This window comes from Penicillium canescens, assembly GCF_028828765.1.
Source record: "Penicillium canescens strain IBT 15451 chromosome Unknown utg000002l_segment0_segment0, whole genome shotgun sequence".
In the NCBI taxonomy this organism is placed as follows: Eukaryota; Fungi; Ascomycota; class Eurotiomycetes; order Eurotiales; family Aspergillaceae; genus Penicillium; species Penicillium canescens.
The window spans coordinates 1,973,256-1,991,820 of record NW_026703964.1 but is presented as its reverse complement, the minus strand read 5'-3'; the positions used below and the strand labels follow the sequence as shown (position 1 = coordinate 1,991,820).

The 18,565-nt window shown below is 48.9% G+C and overlaps 7 protein-coding genes across 7 annotated transcripts; 2 read left to right on the top strand and 5 right to left on the bottom strand.

Moving 5' to 3' along the window:
• Window positions 1-119: 119 nt before the first annotated feature.
• N7446_001950 (hybrid sensor histidine kinase/response regulator) lies at window positions 120-4,376 on the top strand. Its single transcript, XM_058510699.1, is given in 8 exon segments — window positions 120-348; window positions 412-1,087; window positions 1,101-1,543; window positions 1,591-2,325; window positions 2,382-3,458; window positions 3,513-3,795; window positions 3,857-3,971; window positions 4,043-4,376. The coding sequence occupies 8 exon segments, from the start codon at window positions 296-298 to the stop codon at window positions 4,255-4,257; spliced, it is 3,597 nt and encodes a 1,198-aa protein (XP_058376235.1). The 5' UTR covers window positions 120-295; the 3' UTR covers window positions 4,258-4,376.
• An 800-nt stretch (window positions 4,377-5,176) lies between these two features.
• Window positions 5,177-6,562, bottom strand: N7446_001949 (FAD-dependent oxidoreductase; the record flags this gene model as incomplete). The annotated part of the gene is made up of 2 exons (XM_058510698.1): window positions 5,177-6,424; window positions 6,545-6,562. 2 exons carry the CDS (start codon window positions 6,560-6,562, stop codon window positions 5,177-5,179), a joined length of 1,266 nt encoding a protein of 421 aa, XP_058376234.1.
• Window positions 6,563-7,448: 886 nt separating this feature from the next.
• N7446_001948 (uncharacterized protein) lies at window positions 7,449-7,805 on the bottom strand (the record flags this gene model as incomplete). Its single annotated transcript, XM_058510697.1, has 1 exon — window positions 7,449-7,805. The coding sequence occupies one exon, from the start codon at window positions 7,803-7,805 to the stop codon at window positions 7,449-7,451; it is 357 nt and encodes a 118-aa protein (XP_058376233.1).
• A 95-nt stretch (window positions 7,806-7,900) lies between these two features.
• Window positions 7,901-8,917, bottom strand: N7446_001947 (uncharacterized protein; the record flags this gene model as incomplete). The annotated part of the gene is made up of 1 exon (XM_058510696.1): window positions 7,901-8,917. One exon carries the CDS (start codon window positions 8,915-8,917, stop codon window positions 7,901-7,903), a length of 1,017 nt encoding a protein of 338 aa, XP_058376232.1.
• Window positions 8,918-10,922: 2,005 nt separating this feature from the next.
• On the top strand, window positions 10,923-12,800 carry afeA (adenylate-forming enzyme AfeA; the record flags this gene model as incomplete). The annotated part of the gene is made up of 3 exons (XM_058510695.1): window positions 10,923-11,156; window positions 11,212-12,329; window positions 12,389-12,800. 3 exons carry the CDS (start codon window positions 10,923-10,925, stop codon window positions 12,798-12,800), a joined length of 1,764 nt encoding a protein of 587 aa, XP_058376231.1.
• A 2,356-nt stretch (window positions 12,801-15,156) lies between these two features.
• On the bottom strand, window positions 15,157-16,064 carry N7446_001945 (uncharacterized protein; the record flags this gene model as incomplete). The annotated part of the gene is made up of 2 exons (XM_058510694.1): window positions 15,157-15,790; window positions 15,847-16,064. 2 exons carry the CDS (start codon window positions 16,062-16,064, stop codon window positions 15,157-15,159), a joined length of 852 nt encoding a protein of 283 aa, XP_058376230.1.
• A 466-nt stretch (window positions 16,065-16,530) lies between these two features.
• On the bottom strand, window positions 16,531-18,095 carry N7446_001944 (ferritin-like domain-containing protein; the record flags this gene model as incomplete). The annotated part of the gene is made up of 2 exons (XM_058510693.1): window positions 16,531-17,625; window positions 17,685-18,095. The coding sequence occupies 2 exons, from the start codon at window positions 18,093-18,095 to the stop codon at window positions 16,531-16,533; spliced, it is 1,506 nt and encodes a 501-aa protein (XP_058376229.1).
• Between the last annotated feature and the right edge of the window lie 470 nt (window positions 18,096-18,565).

Sequence of the window (18,565 nt, the reverse complement as noted above, 5' to 3'; positions counted from 1 at the left end):
AGAATCGAGCGAACTTCTCTACTCAACTTCAAATCCTAATCGAATCAAATCAAATCCCAAAAACCTGATTTCTCATGTTTCCTGTAAAGAAGCAATATAAACATAAAAGTGGCATGGATCTAGACTGTATGGGGTATGGAGCAGCTAAACCGTTTGCCGAGGCACTAGCGCCCAACTAAATCCATGTCAATTCCCCAAAACAGGTTTGCCAACGTCCAAACGTCTTCGCATCAATTTACTATCTAGTAATGCTCTCAAGTGAAAGCGACCAGGACCAGAAACCAGCTGGCCCAAAATGGGTCAGCCCGACAAACATGTAGAACAAGAACGCATCCGCGAATTGTCAAGGTCCGATCGCTCACTTTCGTCATCTCCTCGGGTGATCAACACTAACCAAACCAAATCGCACAGATACTACTGTGTCTTCAATCGAGATGTACCGCCCGATCACGATCACCAATATCAGCAAGGCCACGACCACGAGCAACCCCCGCCTCTCTGCCTCTCAACAGACACAACCCTCACAGCCCTAACCCAATTAGGCGTCTACCGCTTCGCCTGCAACAGATCCTTCGTCTCGATCATCGACGGTGAAAGCCAACACCTAATCTCTGAAGCAACATCCTCCTCCTCCCTAAAACACGTTACAAAACACGCACCAAATGATGGAATCTTCCTCGGCGTCCAAACTCTTGATCTCCAATGGGGCGTCTGCCCGCACGCCATAGCCCTCTTCACAGGAGAGGATACATCAACCATCCAAGATACAGAAAACGTCACCGCGAACCCGACCCGCAATATCATCCGCGATTTCACCAAGGAACCATTCTACAAGGATCGTCCTTATGTAACCGGCTGGCCGTATTTCCGTTTCTATGCTGAAGTCCCGCTTTACAGCCCGTCGGGGTATGTGCTTGGATCGTATTGTGTTGTGGATGATAAACCGCGCAGTGGATTTGGGGATGAGGATGTGGAGGTGCTGAGGGAGATTGCGGATGCGATTGGGGCGCATCTTGAGAATGCTCGTATCGTGCAGTATCATCGCCGTTCTGAGAACCTTGTTAGGGGGGTTGACGGGATTTGTGAAGTGTCATTCGAAGTTTGATCCGACAGTTAGTTCTACGCAGGGGATGTTGGAGGGGAAGGCGGGGAGGCTTGAGTTGTGGGAGTCCAAAAAGGCTGTCCGTGGAGGTAGTGGTGATATGGGCGAGACGAGTGTTTCTTTGAATATGGGACAGGATGTTGTTTCTTACACTCTTGGGAAGACTTCTCCAAATGGGTTCACCAGGAAGGATTCGTCGATTTTCTCGAGGGATGCTGGTTCTGCGTCTACGATGCCGTCTTCTATTTCGCGCAGTTCGTCGGAGTTGTCCGAGCAGGTTTCTGCTGGGTTGGAGGGGCCGACGGACTCGTCTGCTGTGGAGAATTTGCCCATCTCTGAGCGGATTGCTGCTATTTTCACCAGGGCTAGTGGGCTGTTGAAGGATTCATTGGATTTGGATGGCGTTGTTTTCCTCGATGCTTATCGGAATGACCCTCAATTGTTGGTGATACTTCCCTTGTGATTGAGTCTTGCTAACTGTTCTTTAGTGAAATGCCTGCGCAGACCGATGGCTGGGCTGATTTACCAAGTTTAAGTTCTGACGGAGAGACTCCTATTACTCCACGCCCTACACACCTCGGTGTATCTGATAAAATCTTACCAAAAGATACAGAGAGATTCTGTGGCTTCTTGGGCCATGCTCTCAGCTCATCAAATGGCAATAACGACCCAAGGCTCCAAGCTGCAGTATCGGAAGAGCTGCTGCATTTGTTAATTACGCACTTCCCCCAGGGTCATGTATTCACCATGGACAGCGTCACGGGTTATGATGATTCCGAGCCCTCCGCAGATGACAGTTCCGATGCCTCGCCCCACGACTCAAATATACTACGACATATCTCTCATCGCCTGGCCCGTCGCCTCCCAGAAGCTAGATCTGTCCTTTTCTACCCGCTCTGGGACTGGAACAAGTCGCGGTGGCTGGCCGGCTCGTTAGTGTGGGCTAATAGCAACCTGCGCCCTTTGGGCATGGAAGACCTACACTACTTCCAAGCGTTTGGTGATTCTTTGGTTTCTGAAGTTTCTCGCATCCACTGGACCGCCAGCGAGAACTCAAAGTTTGACTTCCTTTCTTCTGTCAGCCACGAGCTTCGCTCTCCCCTTCATGGAATCCTGGCTAGCGCTGAGCTGCTGCAGGATATTTCGCTTGAGCCTGCACATCGAGATATCGTGAAAATGATTTCTACTTCTGGGCGAACTTTGCTGGATACCATGAATCATTTGTGAGTTTGTATTAGCGATTAGCACATGGTAATTTTGTTAACACATTACATCACAGGCTCGATTTCTGTAAAATCAACAACCTGAAATCAACACCGAAGACCACCAAAAGGACCAAAAGGACCAAAAGGACCAAAAGCAGGCGTGTCAAAGACGAGATATCTACCCTAGTTTCCGAATTCAGTCTCGGAAATTTAGTCGAAGACGTCGCTGTCATACTACACACCGGCCGACAAGCGCCCGGAACTCTTTCATTTATGGCAGATGAGGAGGCACCCACTGGCTCCTCTCATTCTACCTATCAGCACCGCAAAACCGAAGACGAGCTATCTATGGTAGTCCGAATCGAGCACACAAACAAATGGATCATCCGCTCAGTCGCCGGTGCCTGGAGAAGAATCGTGATGAACCTTCTCGGCAATGCAATGAAATGGACGTCGGCCGGATTGATTGAGATATCGCTATCAACAGCCACAGACCAAACAAATTCGGCCCCTTCGCTTGCCCATCTCCGCGTCGCAGATACAGGCCGTGGCATTGCCCCAGAATTCCTCAAACATTCCGCCTTCTCACCATTCACACAGGAAGATGCTCTCTCCGAGGGTGTGGGTCTTGGCCTCAGTGTTGTGCACCAACTCGTGAAGTCATTGGGTGGTTATATCAACATGAAAAGTGAACTGGGCGTCGGGACTCAGGTTGACGTTTATATCCCTGTTCAACATTTAATTGATCCCGTTCCGGCCAATATGGTTGATAGCCCTTCGCAAGAAACAACAGCGAGTCCGAAGAATTCGCTCAAGGCTTGTCTCGTTGGATTCAATGCTTATCCAGATTTGACAGAGACACCTACTGGTATTTTGAGCTCCGATGCTAAACGAAAACTTGCTATCCAGAGTAGCATTGCTGGTGTGCTGATGGCACAGTTGGGATGGCGGATTTCACTGGCTGAGTCTCTTGAGAAAGGTGATGGTGATGTTGCTGTCATCGAGGAGGCGGCGTTTAGGGCTTTGTCTCAGGGGTACTCGTCGCCCACTTCCTTGCCCAAGCATCCGTTCAGATTCTTCATTGTCTTGGGCAGCATGGCGTCTTTGTTAAGCAACCAGATCCCCTCTAATGCCATTCTAGTCTCGCAGCCGTACGTCTCCGTACACCCTGTCTTATTTGAAACCCAGGCTAACCTATTTCGCAGATTCGGTCCGCAGAAAATATGCAAAGCAGCCGAAAGAATCATGAAGCTTTACGACGAACAACTGCAAATCGAAAATTCCGCCAATACCGAAGCGGTTCCTCCTCCATCCATACCAGAGCAACCCACGGCCCACTTACCCGATGGGCTAAACTCCATCCCACGACAACCATCCGCTCCCTTAGTAGCACAGACCGAGCTCCCTATCTCTCCACCACTGCATCCAAAGAAACCAATCCTGTATGTGAACGTCCTCATTGTCGATGATAATGAGATAAATCTGAAGGTGAGTTCTCTATTATCACCCCTTATTTTTCCCCTCAATCTAACAAACATCAATAAATCAGATCCTCGCAACATTCATGCGCAAACTCGGCTGCAGCTACGACACAGCTTCAAACGGCCTAATCGCATTCGAGATGGTCGAGTCTTCAACCCGGAGATACGATTTTATCTTAATGGGTGAGTGGCACACACACAGTGACACCAAAGCAAAGACAAATGAACACTAACAACGTTACCTGTTCCTCCAGATCTATCAATGCCAGTAATGGACGGCCTAGTCTCAACCAGCAAAATCCGCCACCACGAAAAAGAAAACGGCCTCAACCCATCCTGCATCTTTGCTGTTACGGGCGTTGCATCTGATAATATGCAGCAGGCAGCTGTTACTGCTGGTGTCGATGATTATTTGATTAAGCCGCTTTCTTTGAAGAAGCTTAGTGGGCTTATGAGGATTTCTTCCTGAGTGCTTCTTTCTTGGTTTTGTTATAGCGCTTAGCTGGGTTGATTTGATGAGGCTCATTGCGAGGCTCAGCGCCAGGTTGTACGTCTTGCATCTTTCTTGTGCAACTGGCTTTTTTTTTTTTTTTTTTTTTTTTTTTTTTTTTTCTTTTCTTCCATGCATTATGCGTTTGGTGTTGGGTCTTGCCTTATTTTACTTTTCAACTTTTATACTAGTGTTCATGCTAGCGCTGAAATACGCAGATTCAGGCTTGCTTGGAATATCTGCCCTGGCTGCTAGTGTGAAGTGTTTTTCGGGGCCTTGATTGGCACCCCAATCAGCGGTGTATCCCAGTATGGCAGATTCTGACAGGCCTCTATGTTCAGTGGGATGGTGACAATGGTGGATAGTCTCACGGTTTCCCGTTATCAAGATCATCTCAGGCAAGGGGCTGTGGTCTAAATATTGAGGATTGAACTTGCACGGTGCAGGATAGCAACATCTCGAAAAGTTTGCCATTCGGTGTCTATGTCAAAGGGGTATAGTTATTCATCTCATTGTACAATCTTCTGCTCCACGTGTTAGATTCGACCCCTTGGTCAGATTGCTTCCCAGTGCTCTTATAGAGCACGTCACTTACATTTACAAACGTATGTACGTAGGTCATTTTATATCCAAAAATCACATCCGTAGATTGTGTGCTTGGATATCAAAGTGATACCCATAGAGCCGTAATTTGCGGAATAACATTCCATACAATATCTATATATCCATGATATAGCACAATTTACAAATCAGTATAATGTCGATTTGAGGGCAGATATACTCGAATTAAATGAGGTACCTTACCAGAATAAAACGTACGCTTGGTAACATGCTAACTGAAAACAAATGTATACAGATCGCCATCAACTATCAACAGCCATAGTAAGATGTAAACACATCACAGCTCTGCTTCATCGATATCATAAGCCAAATGCTTTTGTCCAAGTCCCAATTTATCCAATCCCAATGTCCAGGAGAGGTTTGAGACTACACCCCATGCGCTCTCCTTTATCCACAAGCCCAATGGGCCTGTCTTTCTTCGTGTACTAGCATTCTTCGCAGCTTGAGCATAGATCTCATTCACGCGAGGGCGACGAATCTCATCGAACTTTGCAAGCACGTCAGACAGCGAGCGATTCGAATCCTCCAGCAGTCGCGACAGCAGGAAGGTATCTTCAAGGGCCATGGAAACACCCTGTCCAGCATGCGGTGACATAGCATGAGCCGCATCGCCAAGCAAAAGACACCGACCCTTATACCACTGACCACCAACCGGTAGCCTGTAGATCGGGTGAAACTTGATGACAGTAGTCTTTCTCACAAGGCTCTTCACAATCTCACCCCATTCTCCATGAGAACCCTCAAGAATCCGCAAAAGATTATCCTTGAACCCCTCAACCTCAGCCTTGCGATGTTCCTCCCACCCATCACGACTGTCCCCAGAGTCAGGAAGAGCAAACTCTCGGGAAAAATTCCACATAATCTCATCCTTGTCAGGGGTACAAGGATTAACCAGAAACATGCCCTCCTTAGTCATCATAGCATGCAACCCAGTCATACAATCAACAGACCCAGCAGGCAACTCGGCAGCCGGAATAAGCGAAAACGAACCCGCAACTCCAGAATACTCCGGCTCCTGCAGCGGATCAACATATCCCCTGCGCACCTGCGAGTGAATACCATCACACCCAAGCAGCAAGTCGGCAGTATCACTCGACCCATCCTCAAACAAAACCCTGACTCCTCCATTAACATCCTCAATTCCCTTCATCCTAACCCCAAACCGAACCTCAACCCCCTCCTTCTTCACAGCCTCCAACAAAACACGCACAATATCAACCCTCCTAATCCTTAAATACCCAAACCCGGTCTGCTCTCTCGCCCAACCCACAGAATCCTGCATCCCAACCACACCGCCACGCATCGAATGCAGCGTAAGCTTCGAGCCTGCATACCCACAGCGCGAGAGGTCATCATAAACGCCCAATCGGTCGAAAAGCCGCAGGCCGTTGGATAGAATTGCAATCGCCCCGCCGAGCGTGGTTGGTTCTGCGCGTAGCTCGTAGATCACGCAGGTGATATTGTTGTGCCTGTGCAGACGCAGCGCCGTTGCGAGGCCGGCTGGGCCTCCGCCGATTATTATTGCCTGGGATTGTTTTGTTAGGGGCTGGGATTGGGTTTTTTTGTTTGCGTGGTGGCATATGCATGTGTTGTGTGTCACATATGTATGTATATGCATGCGGATGGGATGGTTTGCCTTGCTTACCTTGCGGATTTCGGGCATAGTTCGGATTTTTGGTTTGATCCTTGAATTTTTGGATAATTAGGTAGGTTGTTGGTTCTGGGAATAGTTTGTTCTATTTTATATTGGGTTGCGGTATACTTCGCACCCGTAGGGTCCGCGGTAAATTACTGCATTGGGTAAGCGCAACCGCGGAGGTCGGAGTGATACCCAGCCACAGTTGCGAGCCTCAGGCCAAAACTGGAGGCCAAGATTAGACTGACTAGACAGCACAAATTTAGTATAGTGGAGCCCTCAAACATTTGGAATCTAGTCGGACTGTGTGAATATCCCACATATTCTTTTACTGGAGAAATGAGTTAAAAATATATTAAAGCAGAACTAAAAGCAGCCGCAAAACAAGACAGAATATACGCTTTGGGCGTACATGCTGACTGGCCACTGCTTACAGCACCCAGACCTCGTCCACACAGACAGCATTGGGGTATATGCAATGCAAGTCCACTCTAGCAATGCAAGCACTTCGGTAGGAGACACGAGACAAAGTTTCAAGTTGACAAGGCTGTTCCATGCATATTACAGGTTCCCGCCAATCTAATTGGCCGTCAAATCCCCGGTGGAGTTGAGGATTTGGAATTGTACACGAAGTTAACGGGTTGCATATGGTATGGGTTGCCTGACATGGTCCTAGCGCGCGAAATTCCAAATTCCCCTAGACATATGTACAACCCGCCCCTGAGGTGTTCTTCCCCCTCTAAATATTCGACAATGACAATGACAGTTCACAGATAAACGCCCATAAACGCCCAGATCCAGGGATATATGATGAGTTGCTAGAGTTGCAACAAGAAAGGAAAATAAAAAATGAAAACGGAACCCCGACAATATCGAACAACCAGGGCAGAGGTATTTCATACCAGAACGACAATCAAGAGTCGAAAATCGGGCCAAACGCCGGGATTCCTCGCGCTTCAAGCTCATACACAATTCGCCCCGTCAGCACAGGGTTACTGATCACGCACACCGCCTCTGCATCAAAGTACTTAATCTGCTGCAGGATAATGGGGACCATGTCGATGCGGCCACACTGGTTCGTGTCCATAATGATGGGAGCACAATCCATCCGATGCACCATCTCCATCACGCCGTCACCGTATGTTTTGAGAGGCGCGCGAGTCTGCCAGAGCACGCGCAGCGCGGGCCGGTTCTTGTCGCCCAGGAAGGACAAGCAGGGCCCGATGCCTGAGCCTGTTGTGACGACGATTACGCGGCTGAAAACGCGCATCGCGTATGCAAAGCCGTGTGTCAACACGCCTCGCTTCCAGAGGTGGGTTGGCGGTTGCTGAATCGTGTTGGTTGTCCAGTCGCCGGCTTTGGAGACTAGGCATGAGAAGCTGGATGGGCCGTCCATTCCGGCTGGCGTGTCTGGGAAGGTAGCGAAGCTGTGCCAGTCGCGGAGGGGTGCTTGGCTAGTTGGATGCCCTTTGCGAAGGTTGTTGTCGTGTGGTCGAAGTGGAGGCGGGTGGCGTGGGTGGAGAGAGGCTCGGCCCGCACCGCGACCTTGCGGAGGAAGAGCCAGGGCTGAATGATGGAGATGACGGTAAGAACGAGGAACCAGAAGGCTGGGAGGGTGACAAGGAAGTTGCCGAGGGGTTTGTGCATGGATTGGCTGGCTTCGTGGGCGAAGACCATCAGCAAGGCAAGGAACAGGGCTACGATCAGCCACCCCGAGAAACGGTGGGTGAGTTCGAAATAGTCGTGCCGTTTCATGCGGAACGTGGGGTGTGCCACCACGACTATCGCTAACAGCAGGACCAGGATGATATACGCCAACGTGACTGGCGCGGCGGAAAGCCGGATCATGGCCGAGGCTGGCGTTGTTGCCCAGTACTGATGGGACAGGACGCCGACGAATCCCACGTACCAGACGAGTGAGGCCACTCCACAGCCGCTGTGAACGCCACCATAGTGGTAGACTTTGGCTGCTATCTTGCGCAGGGGCAGTGGTGCTGACCTCGGCATCGAGCACACAACTACGAAGATGGCGTTGACGACTAGTGGTTGCCGGGCCAGACCGCAAGCGAGCAGGTTGGCGGCGGTGGCATTGACTAGGGCTAAGAGCTTCTGTTCTGTGGTCATGACGGCCACAAAGACGGCGACGTTGGCTAGGAACACTAGCGTGAACAGACGTCGGTATATGGTGAGAATGGCATAGCGTGTCGAGGCAAACAATTTGGGCTTGGTTTGGGCAGTCTGCGCCTCAAGGTCCATGTCATTTGGCCTAGTGGTCTCGCTTGAACCTATCTCTCGAGATTGGTACTTTTCGATGGTCTTCTCTTCAGTGAGAGTGACCTCGCTGGAGGAGGCCGAGCCTGCCACCATAGCCGGTGGAGGCATGGTAATGGATATAGGACGTTTCTCTGACATGATTATCGGCTTTGCTGGGCTGGCATATAAGAGTTGGAAAGATGACTAGGATATTGAACCAAGTCAAGGTTACAAGGGAAGAAGAATGTGAAGACTGAGTTGACAACCCAACCAAGGCAGATCCTCCATTTTTGAAGTGATGATGCTAACGCTCCAGAACTCAGCTCGCATCTTCTCCTCCGCCCCTCATGCGCCCTTCCCCTCCCTTCTCATTCCCAATTGAACCTTACCATTTCCCTTTCGGGAAGCTCTGCGAACGGCGAAGCCCTAAGTCTTCCCTTGATTCCTTGTTTTTTACTTTTTCCTTTCCTTTCCAGGGTTACGGAATGCATTATTGATTCCTGTCTAGGTGTATGACTCTATCACACTGGTCCAGACTTGAGACTAGTGAGCTTATCCTTGCCAATGAGCTCTCAACTCCATCCCGCTCTCCCACTCCCTTACGGCTCAGGCAAGCCGAGGGATGGCACCATTGGAGCCACGACAGAACCTGTCGAATATCCATGATAGTGTCTAAGAGTGGACACTCCCTACCGGGGAATCGGAGACGGGATAGTTCGGAAAGGGCGATTTGAAAAAAAAGTTTACGTTCATTGGGAACAGGATGTAACCCAATCAGGGAGTATATCACCTCATGAATACTCGTGGTTAGCCCGAGCGAGATACGACACAGTTTACTATCACCTATCACGAGCCAACTGCACCCGACACACCAGGACCGGCGTCCTAGCTTCAACAAAGGTGGCAAGCTAGTCGGAGAAGATCGGCTATGACACATGACCCCAGCTACACCGGCGGCCATCAAGGCTTCAATAAAACTGACGATCCTGTTCTAGGGATGACGATAACCGATGATCAAGCCAGGTCCTCTTCCACTAGGAAGGCATCTACAACGCCTCCAAACAATGCCAATGTGGGTTAATGGATGGTGGCGGCATCCCATGAGGAAGTATGCATCAAGCTGAACAGGCGAAACGGGAATATTCGATCCACCTTTCGTTTCTTTTTTTGGCAATCGATCATTCAGCTGAATGTGACGGAATCTCCAATTCTTTTCGCCCCTCTTGTTCCACTGTGATGCACGGAACCCCACCCAGCGCCTAGGGCAAATGGATGCACGGGTGCTGCATATCCGAGTGGGATTGGCGTCCGGTTTCGTTAGTCGATCTGGACCTGGGAATGCCGGCTCCGCGGGGAAAGGGATCGCCTTGATGCAGATTGGGCATCGATCTGAGCCCATTCTATCTTACCGTGGGAGAGGACACCCCTTCGACGTTAGGCTGAGATTACAGGAGTGACGTGTGTGTAAAGTACTGTGCAAGGTACTGTTGGTTTATGGTACATGGGTCGTGGGGCCGTACCTGCCGTAGCTGGTTTACGGGTTAACCTCCCCTGTTCCGCAAGGGAAACGCTCGTGGGAGGGGGAATAGTCATCTGAATCATTTATTGTAAAAATCAAAAAATCAAAGGAAACCAAAAAAAATAAAAATAAAAAAAGAAAAGAAATAATGAAAATAAGCTATGCATGTCACGATCTCGATATCTAACGCAAGGTATGAAGGGAGGTGAACCGAGCGTGTGGCTCAGTAGGGGCTGAAATGGCAATTATTGAATTTGGAATATTGACGGCCCACGGTGAACCACACTAATTTAGTTACCTGTTCGGTGGATCCTTGTTCATGACATAGTCATCCTGTTCACGGAAATTGATAGTATTTTCTCTCGGCATTTTTGCCTAGTCTTTTTTTTTAGTGAGTTTACAATTAATTAGGCTTTGAAGGATTCTCAAGGGCAAAAACATGCGAGATGATACTGACGCAAGTGGAAATCCTCACACTAGCGCAACCTTACCTAATCAATGTATTCCAAATCAGCTATGAGATCTCAAATTAAGGTGGAAGTTACATATAATCATGGGGCCCCGTAGTCTTAGGTCTTCGATATCCTTGCCATTCTTCTTAAGTCCAAGCAAACAATGGCTGTCTCAACTTCCGATATGGGCTCTGATGTATACACCGACTTGTTGACCTTCACCTTCGGAGGTCCCAAGCCTTACAACACAAACCAACCATTGTTCATCGATGCAGAGGATCCCTCGCGGTCATTTACGGCGGCCCAATTTCGACAACTGGTCCGGACTCTGATCGCTGGTTTGAAAGCGCATAATGTGCAGTCAGGAGATTGTGTGTTGCTGCATCTTGGCAACAGTGTAAGTAGACGTATCAAAATAGCCGGAAAAATAAGCTGACTCGGGCTGGTTATAGATTTTATATCCCGCCTTATTCTTCGGCATTATCGGCGCAGGAGGTGTCTACATGGGCTCGAACCCCCGCAGCCAACCCCAGGAACTCGACCATATCATCGCCCTCGCTGAACCCAAGTTGATCCTCACAACTCGCGATGCCCTCCCCTCTGTGCTCGAGGTCTCAGCTGGCCGGGGAATCCACCCGGCCCAGATATGTTTGGTTGATGAATTTGCCATTGATCACTGTGCACAGCTGTTCCTGTGGCAGGAACTGGGGTATTCCCAGTACTTCTCATTGAACGGTGCAGATGCCCGTCATTCCAATTTCGCCAATCTACTCTTCTATGGGGAATGTGACTGGCTCACGTTTAATGACCCCGTGGTTGCACGAACCACGCCTGCAGCCATGTTCTCGACAAGTGGCACCGGTGGACTTCCCAAAGCTGCCATCCTGTCCCACCATGCGATCGTCTCACAGCATCGATCTATCTACTACGACGTGCCACATCCCGTCAGCCGCTTGATGTCGCTGCCCATGTTCCACCTGTTTGGTGCCCTGTGGACACACCTCTTCCCTGTTCGCTATGGCCACCCACTCTTTGTGCTACCACGCTTTGAGGTTCAAGAGTTCCTGACCACCGTGCGTCGCTATCAAATCTCCGAGACGTACCTGGTCCCTGCTATCATTCACTCCCTCAACCAATCCCCTTTGAAGATCGCAGACTACCTCTCATCCATCCGCTATATTGGTATTGCAGGCGCGCCTATTGATGCAGCCTCCATGCAGCAATTCCGCAGCCACCTCAATCCTATGGCGTATGCTTGTCAGATTTGGGGTATGACCGAAGTCGGCGTCACCTTCCAGACTCGGTACGGCCAGTCTGGGGACCCAGGCAGCATCGGCACCTGTCTCCCAGGGTACGAGATCCGGTTAGTCGAACAAGAGGGCAAGCTCGTGCAAGGTGATGGCCAGCCAGGTGAACTTTACGTGCGCGGCCCCAGCCTGCTTATGGGATACAAGGGCCGTACAGATGCCCTGGAGCCTCATGGATGGTTCCGCACGGGAGACATCGCCTACTCAAAGCAGGGCCAGTACTACATTGTAGGCCGAACCAAGGAGCTGATCAAAGTCCGAGGGTAAGTGACACCACAGCATCGCCCCGCAGACAGGATGGTATACTAACCCTGTTTCATAGATGGCAAGTTGCACCAGCAGAACTTGAGGCAGTCCTTCTCCAACACCCTGGTATCACCGATGCAGCCGTGATCGGAGTGAACAAGGAGGGCCTGGGCGAAGTCCCACGCGCATTTGTGGTTCGCTCCCGCGATCCAGCCGTGAGCCGGCTCACTAGCGAAGAAGTTTACAACCATGCACGTCGTCACCTGGCAAGATACAAGGCCCTTGACGGCGGCGTTATCTTCGTCGAGGAGATCCCCCGTACGGCCAGTGGCAAGATCCAGCGCTTCAAGCTTTCCCAGATGAACTCCTACCGCGAAATGGTCGCATCACTGTTATCTCGGTTTGAGGGCGATGGTGCGCGCGGACCCCACGCTAGAGTCGATATGTCGCCCGTTGGTATGGCAGCTGAAGGACGAATCGCTGTCTAACAAAGCAAAAATAACATTTGCAATATCTGTGGAGTATACGGGCTATCTATCATGGAGGAGGAAACAGGCGTTTGTCTCTCGCACTGGCGTTTCCCCAAATTGGCAATTTGATTTTTGTTGCATTTCACGAAAGGGTTTTCGATTTCGGGTGGTTTTTCTCACGACTGACACTTTTATCATGTATGACGCTCTATTGATTTCTAGTATTAGCGTTTTCAAACGAGAACCCTACAATTATCTTTTCAATTCTTTTCAAGCAACATGATTCATTGATAGTACTTAATTCACCCGTATCACCTAGATCAGACTATCAACACGAACGAAAGTACTAAGTAAACCATGGAACCCGAGCCAGGCCTTACCTTACTCTTACTCTCGCAGTGGAGTCAAACATCATCAATAGTCTCCACCTCCTACAGAGTACAGTGTTATCACCCGACTTATCTCTCAAGCAAACCCCGCCCGTTGTAGATCTTGTGACCAGCCCAGCTAAGCCTAGCTCCGATTCGCGATGCCCGATCCGCGATGCCCGATCTCGGTTCGGCTAATATCCGAAGTACAGCTGCACGCCCAGCGAAATATAACTAAATATATAATAAAAAGAAAAGCGCGGCGAATATTCAGCCCATACACGCACATCTAAGCTGTAGGCTGCAGGATTGTGGCTGAAACAACTATTGATCTGTGTCTCCTTTACGGAGTTTGGTTTTGCCGAGTTGTTTTTGGTGTAGCGGATATAGTGCTGCAAGGGGTGGGGACTATTAGTCAACTTACACGTTCAATGTCAAATGTACAATCTACGTGTCAATCGTCCTTTGGATCCGTGGTGACCCGCGACCCGCGACCCGTGTCCCCGGTGTCCCGTGTTCAATCCATATTCCGTTTTCCGCGCTCGGGTCTAACGATCGACGACTAGGGCAGAGTTTAAATCCTGCGTCTTTGATGGCGCATCCCAAATTTGAATCTTGCATGTCGTGGTAACTTTAGCTTGCTCGTGCACTTAAGCGCATCTTGGGTGACTTTTTCCGTGGTTTGATTCGATACTTCGGCCCGTCGTTACTTCGGGTTCTGGTCAGTGGTTACATCGGGCCGAATGGTTTTGTCTCAGTTTGCCTTTTGGAAGGAGTTTGACTTTGGTTGTAGGGAGGGGAATGACGGGTTGACCGTTCTGTCGGGATTTGGATATTCTGTGAACGTCAACGTCAGGAGTTGAAGAATTGAGACAGTGGTTTTTCTTTTTCTTTTTTCTCTTTTTTCTCTTTTTTTTTGGTTTTTGGTTTTTTGGTTTTTTATTTTGTATTTTGTATTTTTTTTTTCAACTTTCTTTTTGCTTCGGGTTTTGAGTTGGGAAGAAATGAATGGCTGTCATTCCTTACGTACTTTGGTAATTTTTGATATGGATGTTACTTGATCAGGTTTTTGTTCTGAAAATCGGGTATAGACTGATGATTCGACCTGTAATGTGAACGTATCGGTGGAGTCTATATTGCTATTCGACTTCATCACGAACTAGCAAGTGGCAAAACCTGAAATCGTACATAGGATTAGTAGCCACATCTCCTATACACCAATCCTCAATGATCCAACCTTTCAAACGCTGCATCCAAAGTATAAGCAAATCGATCACTAACAGACCGGTCATACGGAAAGAAATCCCGCATTCCACTCGTTTCCGTCCACTGAAGAACATAAGTGGGAAACATAAACTCGGCCCCAGGAAATCCAGCGAAACTACAGTCCCGTTCGCGGATATCAATTCGTATGTAGGCATTTGCTGCATCGGGATGTACACGGACAAGAAGACCCATTGTCTAATACCATGTATTTCCCAGTCATCCAGGAATGGCTGGATGAAGCTTGAGGCTATGTAGAGGCCGGCCGTTATCTGACCTGCGTCTGCCAACCGGGGTTACTGCTATTAGTGTGATTCGGTGGTTCTCTGCTATTGCTTCTTGGGCTCTTCGAATAAGGGACTCCATCCGTGAAGTTGATATGGGTGCTGCCATTTTGGAGTGTTTGAGGTGGAAGTTGTAGGTTGGGTCTTTCTTCTCTTTTAAGGGAAATTTGTAAAATTTTGTCGTTTTCTGATAATGAATGCCTCTATGGGTGTAGAAATGGTCTGATATTTATCTTGTTTTCAAAGCCTATGTTCATAATATTTCGGCAATTTTGCCTGAACTGTATTAGAGGTCTCGGGCCAATATATAGTCTCATATATCTGACACTTTCTAAATTTCATTGTTTCCTTTACAACTGGCATATATCGATTGTTCTTTTAAGTCTCTTTGTAACCTGGATTCACCACAGATATCCAATCATCCCCACGTAGTGAACCAGTATCCCCGAAGCATCAATTTTAGAAAATCCCATACCCCATCCACCAGACCCCCCAAGCCAAAGGCCCTAACGCGCCAATAACAGCAGCTCCAAATGATAACTCCAGGATTGACCAGATCCAAATAGTGCCAACAGCAGGTGCTTTCTTCATAATAGCATAATACGGCTCCCCATTCGTGATCGCGATAAGATGGGCGCCTAGCACGACAGCCACGGGAAGGAAAACAAAAGTCCGTAGCGCAGGCGGGAAAACCAATTTTCGGAAGAATGAAAAGGTAAGTTTGTCACTTGTCAATGGGAAGAGAGATGGCTCGGCCTCTGTCTTGGAGCTTGGCTTTGATTTGAAAGAGATGATATGGCCGTGGGCGAGGTGAACGAACAAAGTGAGCAGTGGAAACGCAGTTGTGACAGAATCCTTGAAGAGTTTGGGTAGGTCTATGCTTTCAGCGTATTGATGGGCTGCTATGTAGCCGAGCGTGAGGTGAAGTGTTGTGAGCGGGAGGGAGAGGAGGATTGTGTCGAGGAATGGAGGGAGCGGCTTGTCGATAATAACTTCGGATTCATCATCTTTGGTGGTCGTCGCGGTGCCGCCTGCGGATTTGCGGCCTTTCTTTGGGGAGCATGGGCGGATAGATGGTTGCTGATGTCGCCGTCTGTGTCGACCAGGTTCCCGGCGTCGTCGACTGTCACAAAGCGGGTTCCCACTGACTCAGGTATTATTTTGGCTCCTTCTGGTATTGTTGAAGAGGGGTTCGATTGATTGAGGCCTTTTTGTCTCTCTGCAATGATATCATATAGGGTTTTCTCGACGGTCGCTTTGTTTTTGGTTGGGCCGTTGCGTGGGGGTTGGGCGTAGGTGATTTCGGGCTCATCTTTATTGGAGGATGAGGCAGCCGCACGACGTTGTTTGCGATTCCTTGCTTCCATTGTGAGAGGTGGGGGGAGCTGTAGCTGGAGGGTTGCGAAAAGCTCGTAAACATTGACGTGGAGAAAAGAAGTGGCCTCGGCGATAGCCCGGAGTTAAGGTGGGTCCCTAGTTGACAGCTACAACTATAACTAATGTTAACCCAACAAATATTCTTCTTTTATTTTGCACGCAAGAATTCTCTAACTATATTTGAAATGTATCATTTATAGGAGGCCCAGTGTGAAGGTATTCCTCCTGTGTCAACTTGATTATCTGCAAGACTCAGCAAATCAAGGTGTACGGAATAAATTGCCTAGGTAAACCAATTTCTAATCTATCATATTTACGTGAAATACTCGAGAAATCTAATTCGGAAGATTTGAAGACTCCAAAAACTCCATCCATTCGTGCCTCTCTCCCATTTCCCCGGAGAGTTCACTCACATCCACAAAATTACACAAAAAGTAACGTTATAACTTACCACTTTTAACCAGCCTGGTACAGAGCAGGACCGGCAACGACATGACTGTTAATCAAACTCAAGTTGAACGGACTCAGGTAAGGATCACTATCGGTAATAGCAATGAATATGGTCCCGTTGAAAGCGGGATCACCCTGGTACGTCTCCAAATCGGGTTGCGCAGTCCACCCTCCAGAATTGTTGGAAGTATCGTCGGTATGCAAAGGCGTATAAGTGATGTTAAGCTGGGAAACCCAGACAACGTATTTTGCCAAACCAGCTTGCTTGGTTGTCACGTAGCTATCATTAGGACCGATAGGCTTTCCAGGGGCATCCCACTGCAACAGCACCTTGCGACCAGGAAAAGAGAGCGGCGTTGGACTAAGTTTACTAACAGAGACACCACAGCTTGTATTAGGGAGAGAAGAGTTGCCTGAACTAGAAAATTTAGAATTTCCAGAACCTTTGTAGCGGGCGTGATCCAGGCCAGATGTGGTTTTCAAGCCTGGATTGTGTTGGCCGGTACCAGAGGTATGATTAAACCCGGCAGTCTCATTCAATCCCGAGGGAGGATTGCCCGTGCTATATGGATTGGGTTGATTGACGATCGTCAACGCCGGAAAGTTCTCCCATATCAACCGAGTCTGGTTCTCGGGACAAGAGCTGATGAAAGGCGCCAACAACGTCCAAGCCCAAGATTGCGGTATGCCAACCTCAAACCATCCAACCATAGGAAATAGACCCTCAAACTGACGGAATATCAACTGCTGTCGTGCTTCAGCGGCGATAGATTGGGTAAGTAATGTCGCAGCCTCGCGCGAGTCGAGATGAGCCAAGAACCCATAGACGCCAGCTTCCCCAAAGCGCGTGATCTTTTGAGCGAAGTCAATGAATTCTATGACGTTGGTGTACGGGTAGACATAGGAACATTGCTGCGGTGCATGGGCTCCCAAAATGTTGCTCAGCATAGTTGCATGACCGATTTCTTGCTGCGCCATGAATGTAATCAACTCGCGGTCTGCTTCGGTCAGACCAGCTGATCTGAATTCTTCCATGGAAAAGCGGCGGAGAGCATCTTGGAACAAATCGAGTTCAATCCATTCCTGATACAAAGCCAGGGCCTATTCATAACGAAAAGTTAGTTTCAGTAACTTCGTATTGGTGAAAGGGGCCTGGTTACCAAGGACTCGTAGTCAAAATCGCTCTTCGTGTTATAGACAGGCGTGCTTCCGTTTGTGCCCACGCCACCTGCCGGGTCATATGGAGCTGGCTCGGCATGGTGCAGCTGTCCGCCACCGGGATAGCTTGTTGCCCCAGGAATTACACCACCACTCGATATTCCAGTTCCAATTGAAAAAGCAGTCAACGCACCAGTGGTACTCGGTGTTCCAGTGAAAGGCGTATGCGCCTGCGAAGTATGGTAACTTCGAAGCGGCGGTGCTGACATGGAAGATGAATCCGACGACTCGGGGGAAGAAGTAGAAGTAGTCTTTGAGTGTTCGCTACCTCCTTTATGGTGTTTCTTTGGAGATGCAGCCACAAATGGGAGCGACCCCATTAGGGCTAGTACAAGCACACTTTTGTAAATCATCTCAGCTTATTTTAAGGCTTGTTTGGTGAGACTTGAGGAGATTGAGTGTGAATAATAGAGTATTTGCATTCCGCAAAATCTCCCGGATATGCACGGAGGTGACATGTAGTACATATAGGTTTCGATAAACTGATAGTAATCAGCATTGAAAATGTAGGGTCAATTGACGCAATGCGCTATTTATCAGGCCATTCCGATATGGCATCATCATTCGGTTCTACAGCCGAAGACACTGCAAAGCTGTGCGATATCGAGGTCAACACTGGATTGGGTTTAAGGCACACGAAGATTCTATATCCAACCGGCCTGTATTCCGGTCGAATGAAATGTTGATGTCCCACGCATGTTTCCATTGGGTTTAATTGGGGAGTAGTCACCCTCAACACAATTGGTTGCCTCGCAATAATGAAATGGTTCAATCCACTGAAACATGGCTCGGAATGGCAACAAATGACGTGGAAGCCTCTCCT

Excerpts from the sequence above, each read along its gene's own strand:
- N7446_001950 (XM_058510699.1), top strand. The coding sequence starts at position 296 with ATGGGTCAGCCCGACAAACATGTAGAACAAGAACGCATCCGCGAATTG. Across the intron at positions 349-411 it reads CGCATCCGCGAATTGTCAAG|ATACTACTGTGTCTTCAATC; the intron begins GTCCGATCGCTC and ends CAAATCGCACAG. Across the intron at positions 1,544-1,590 it reads TATCGGAATGACCCTCAATT|TGAAATGCCTGCGCAGACCG; the intron begins GTTGGTGATACT and ends ACTGTTCTTTAG.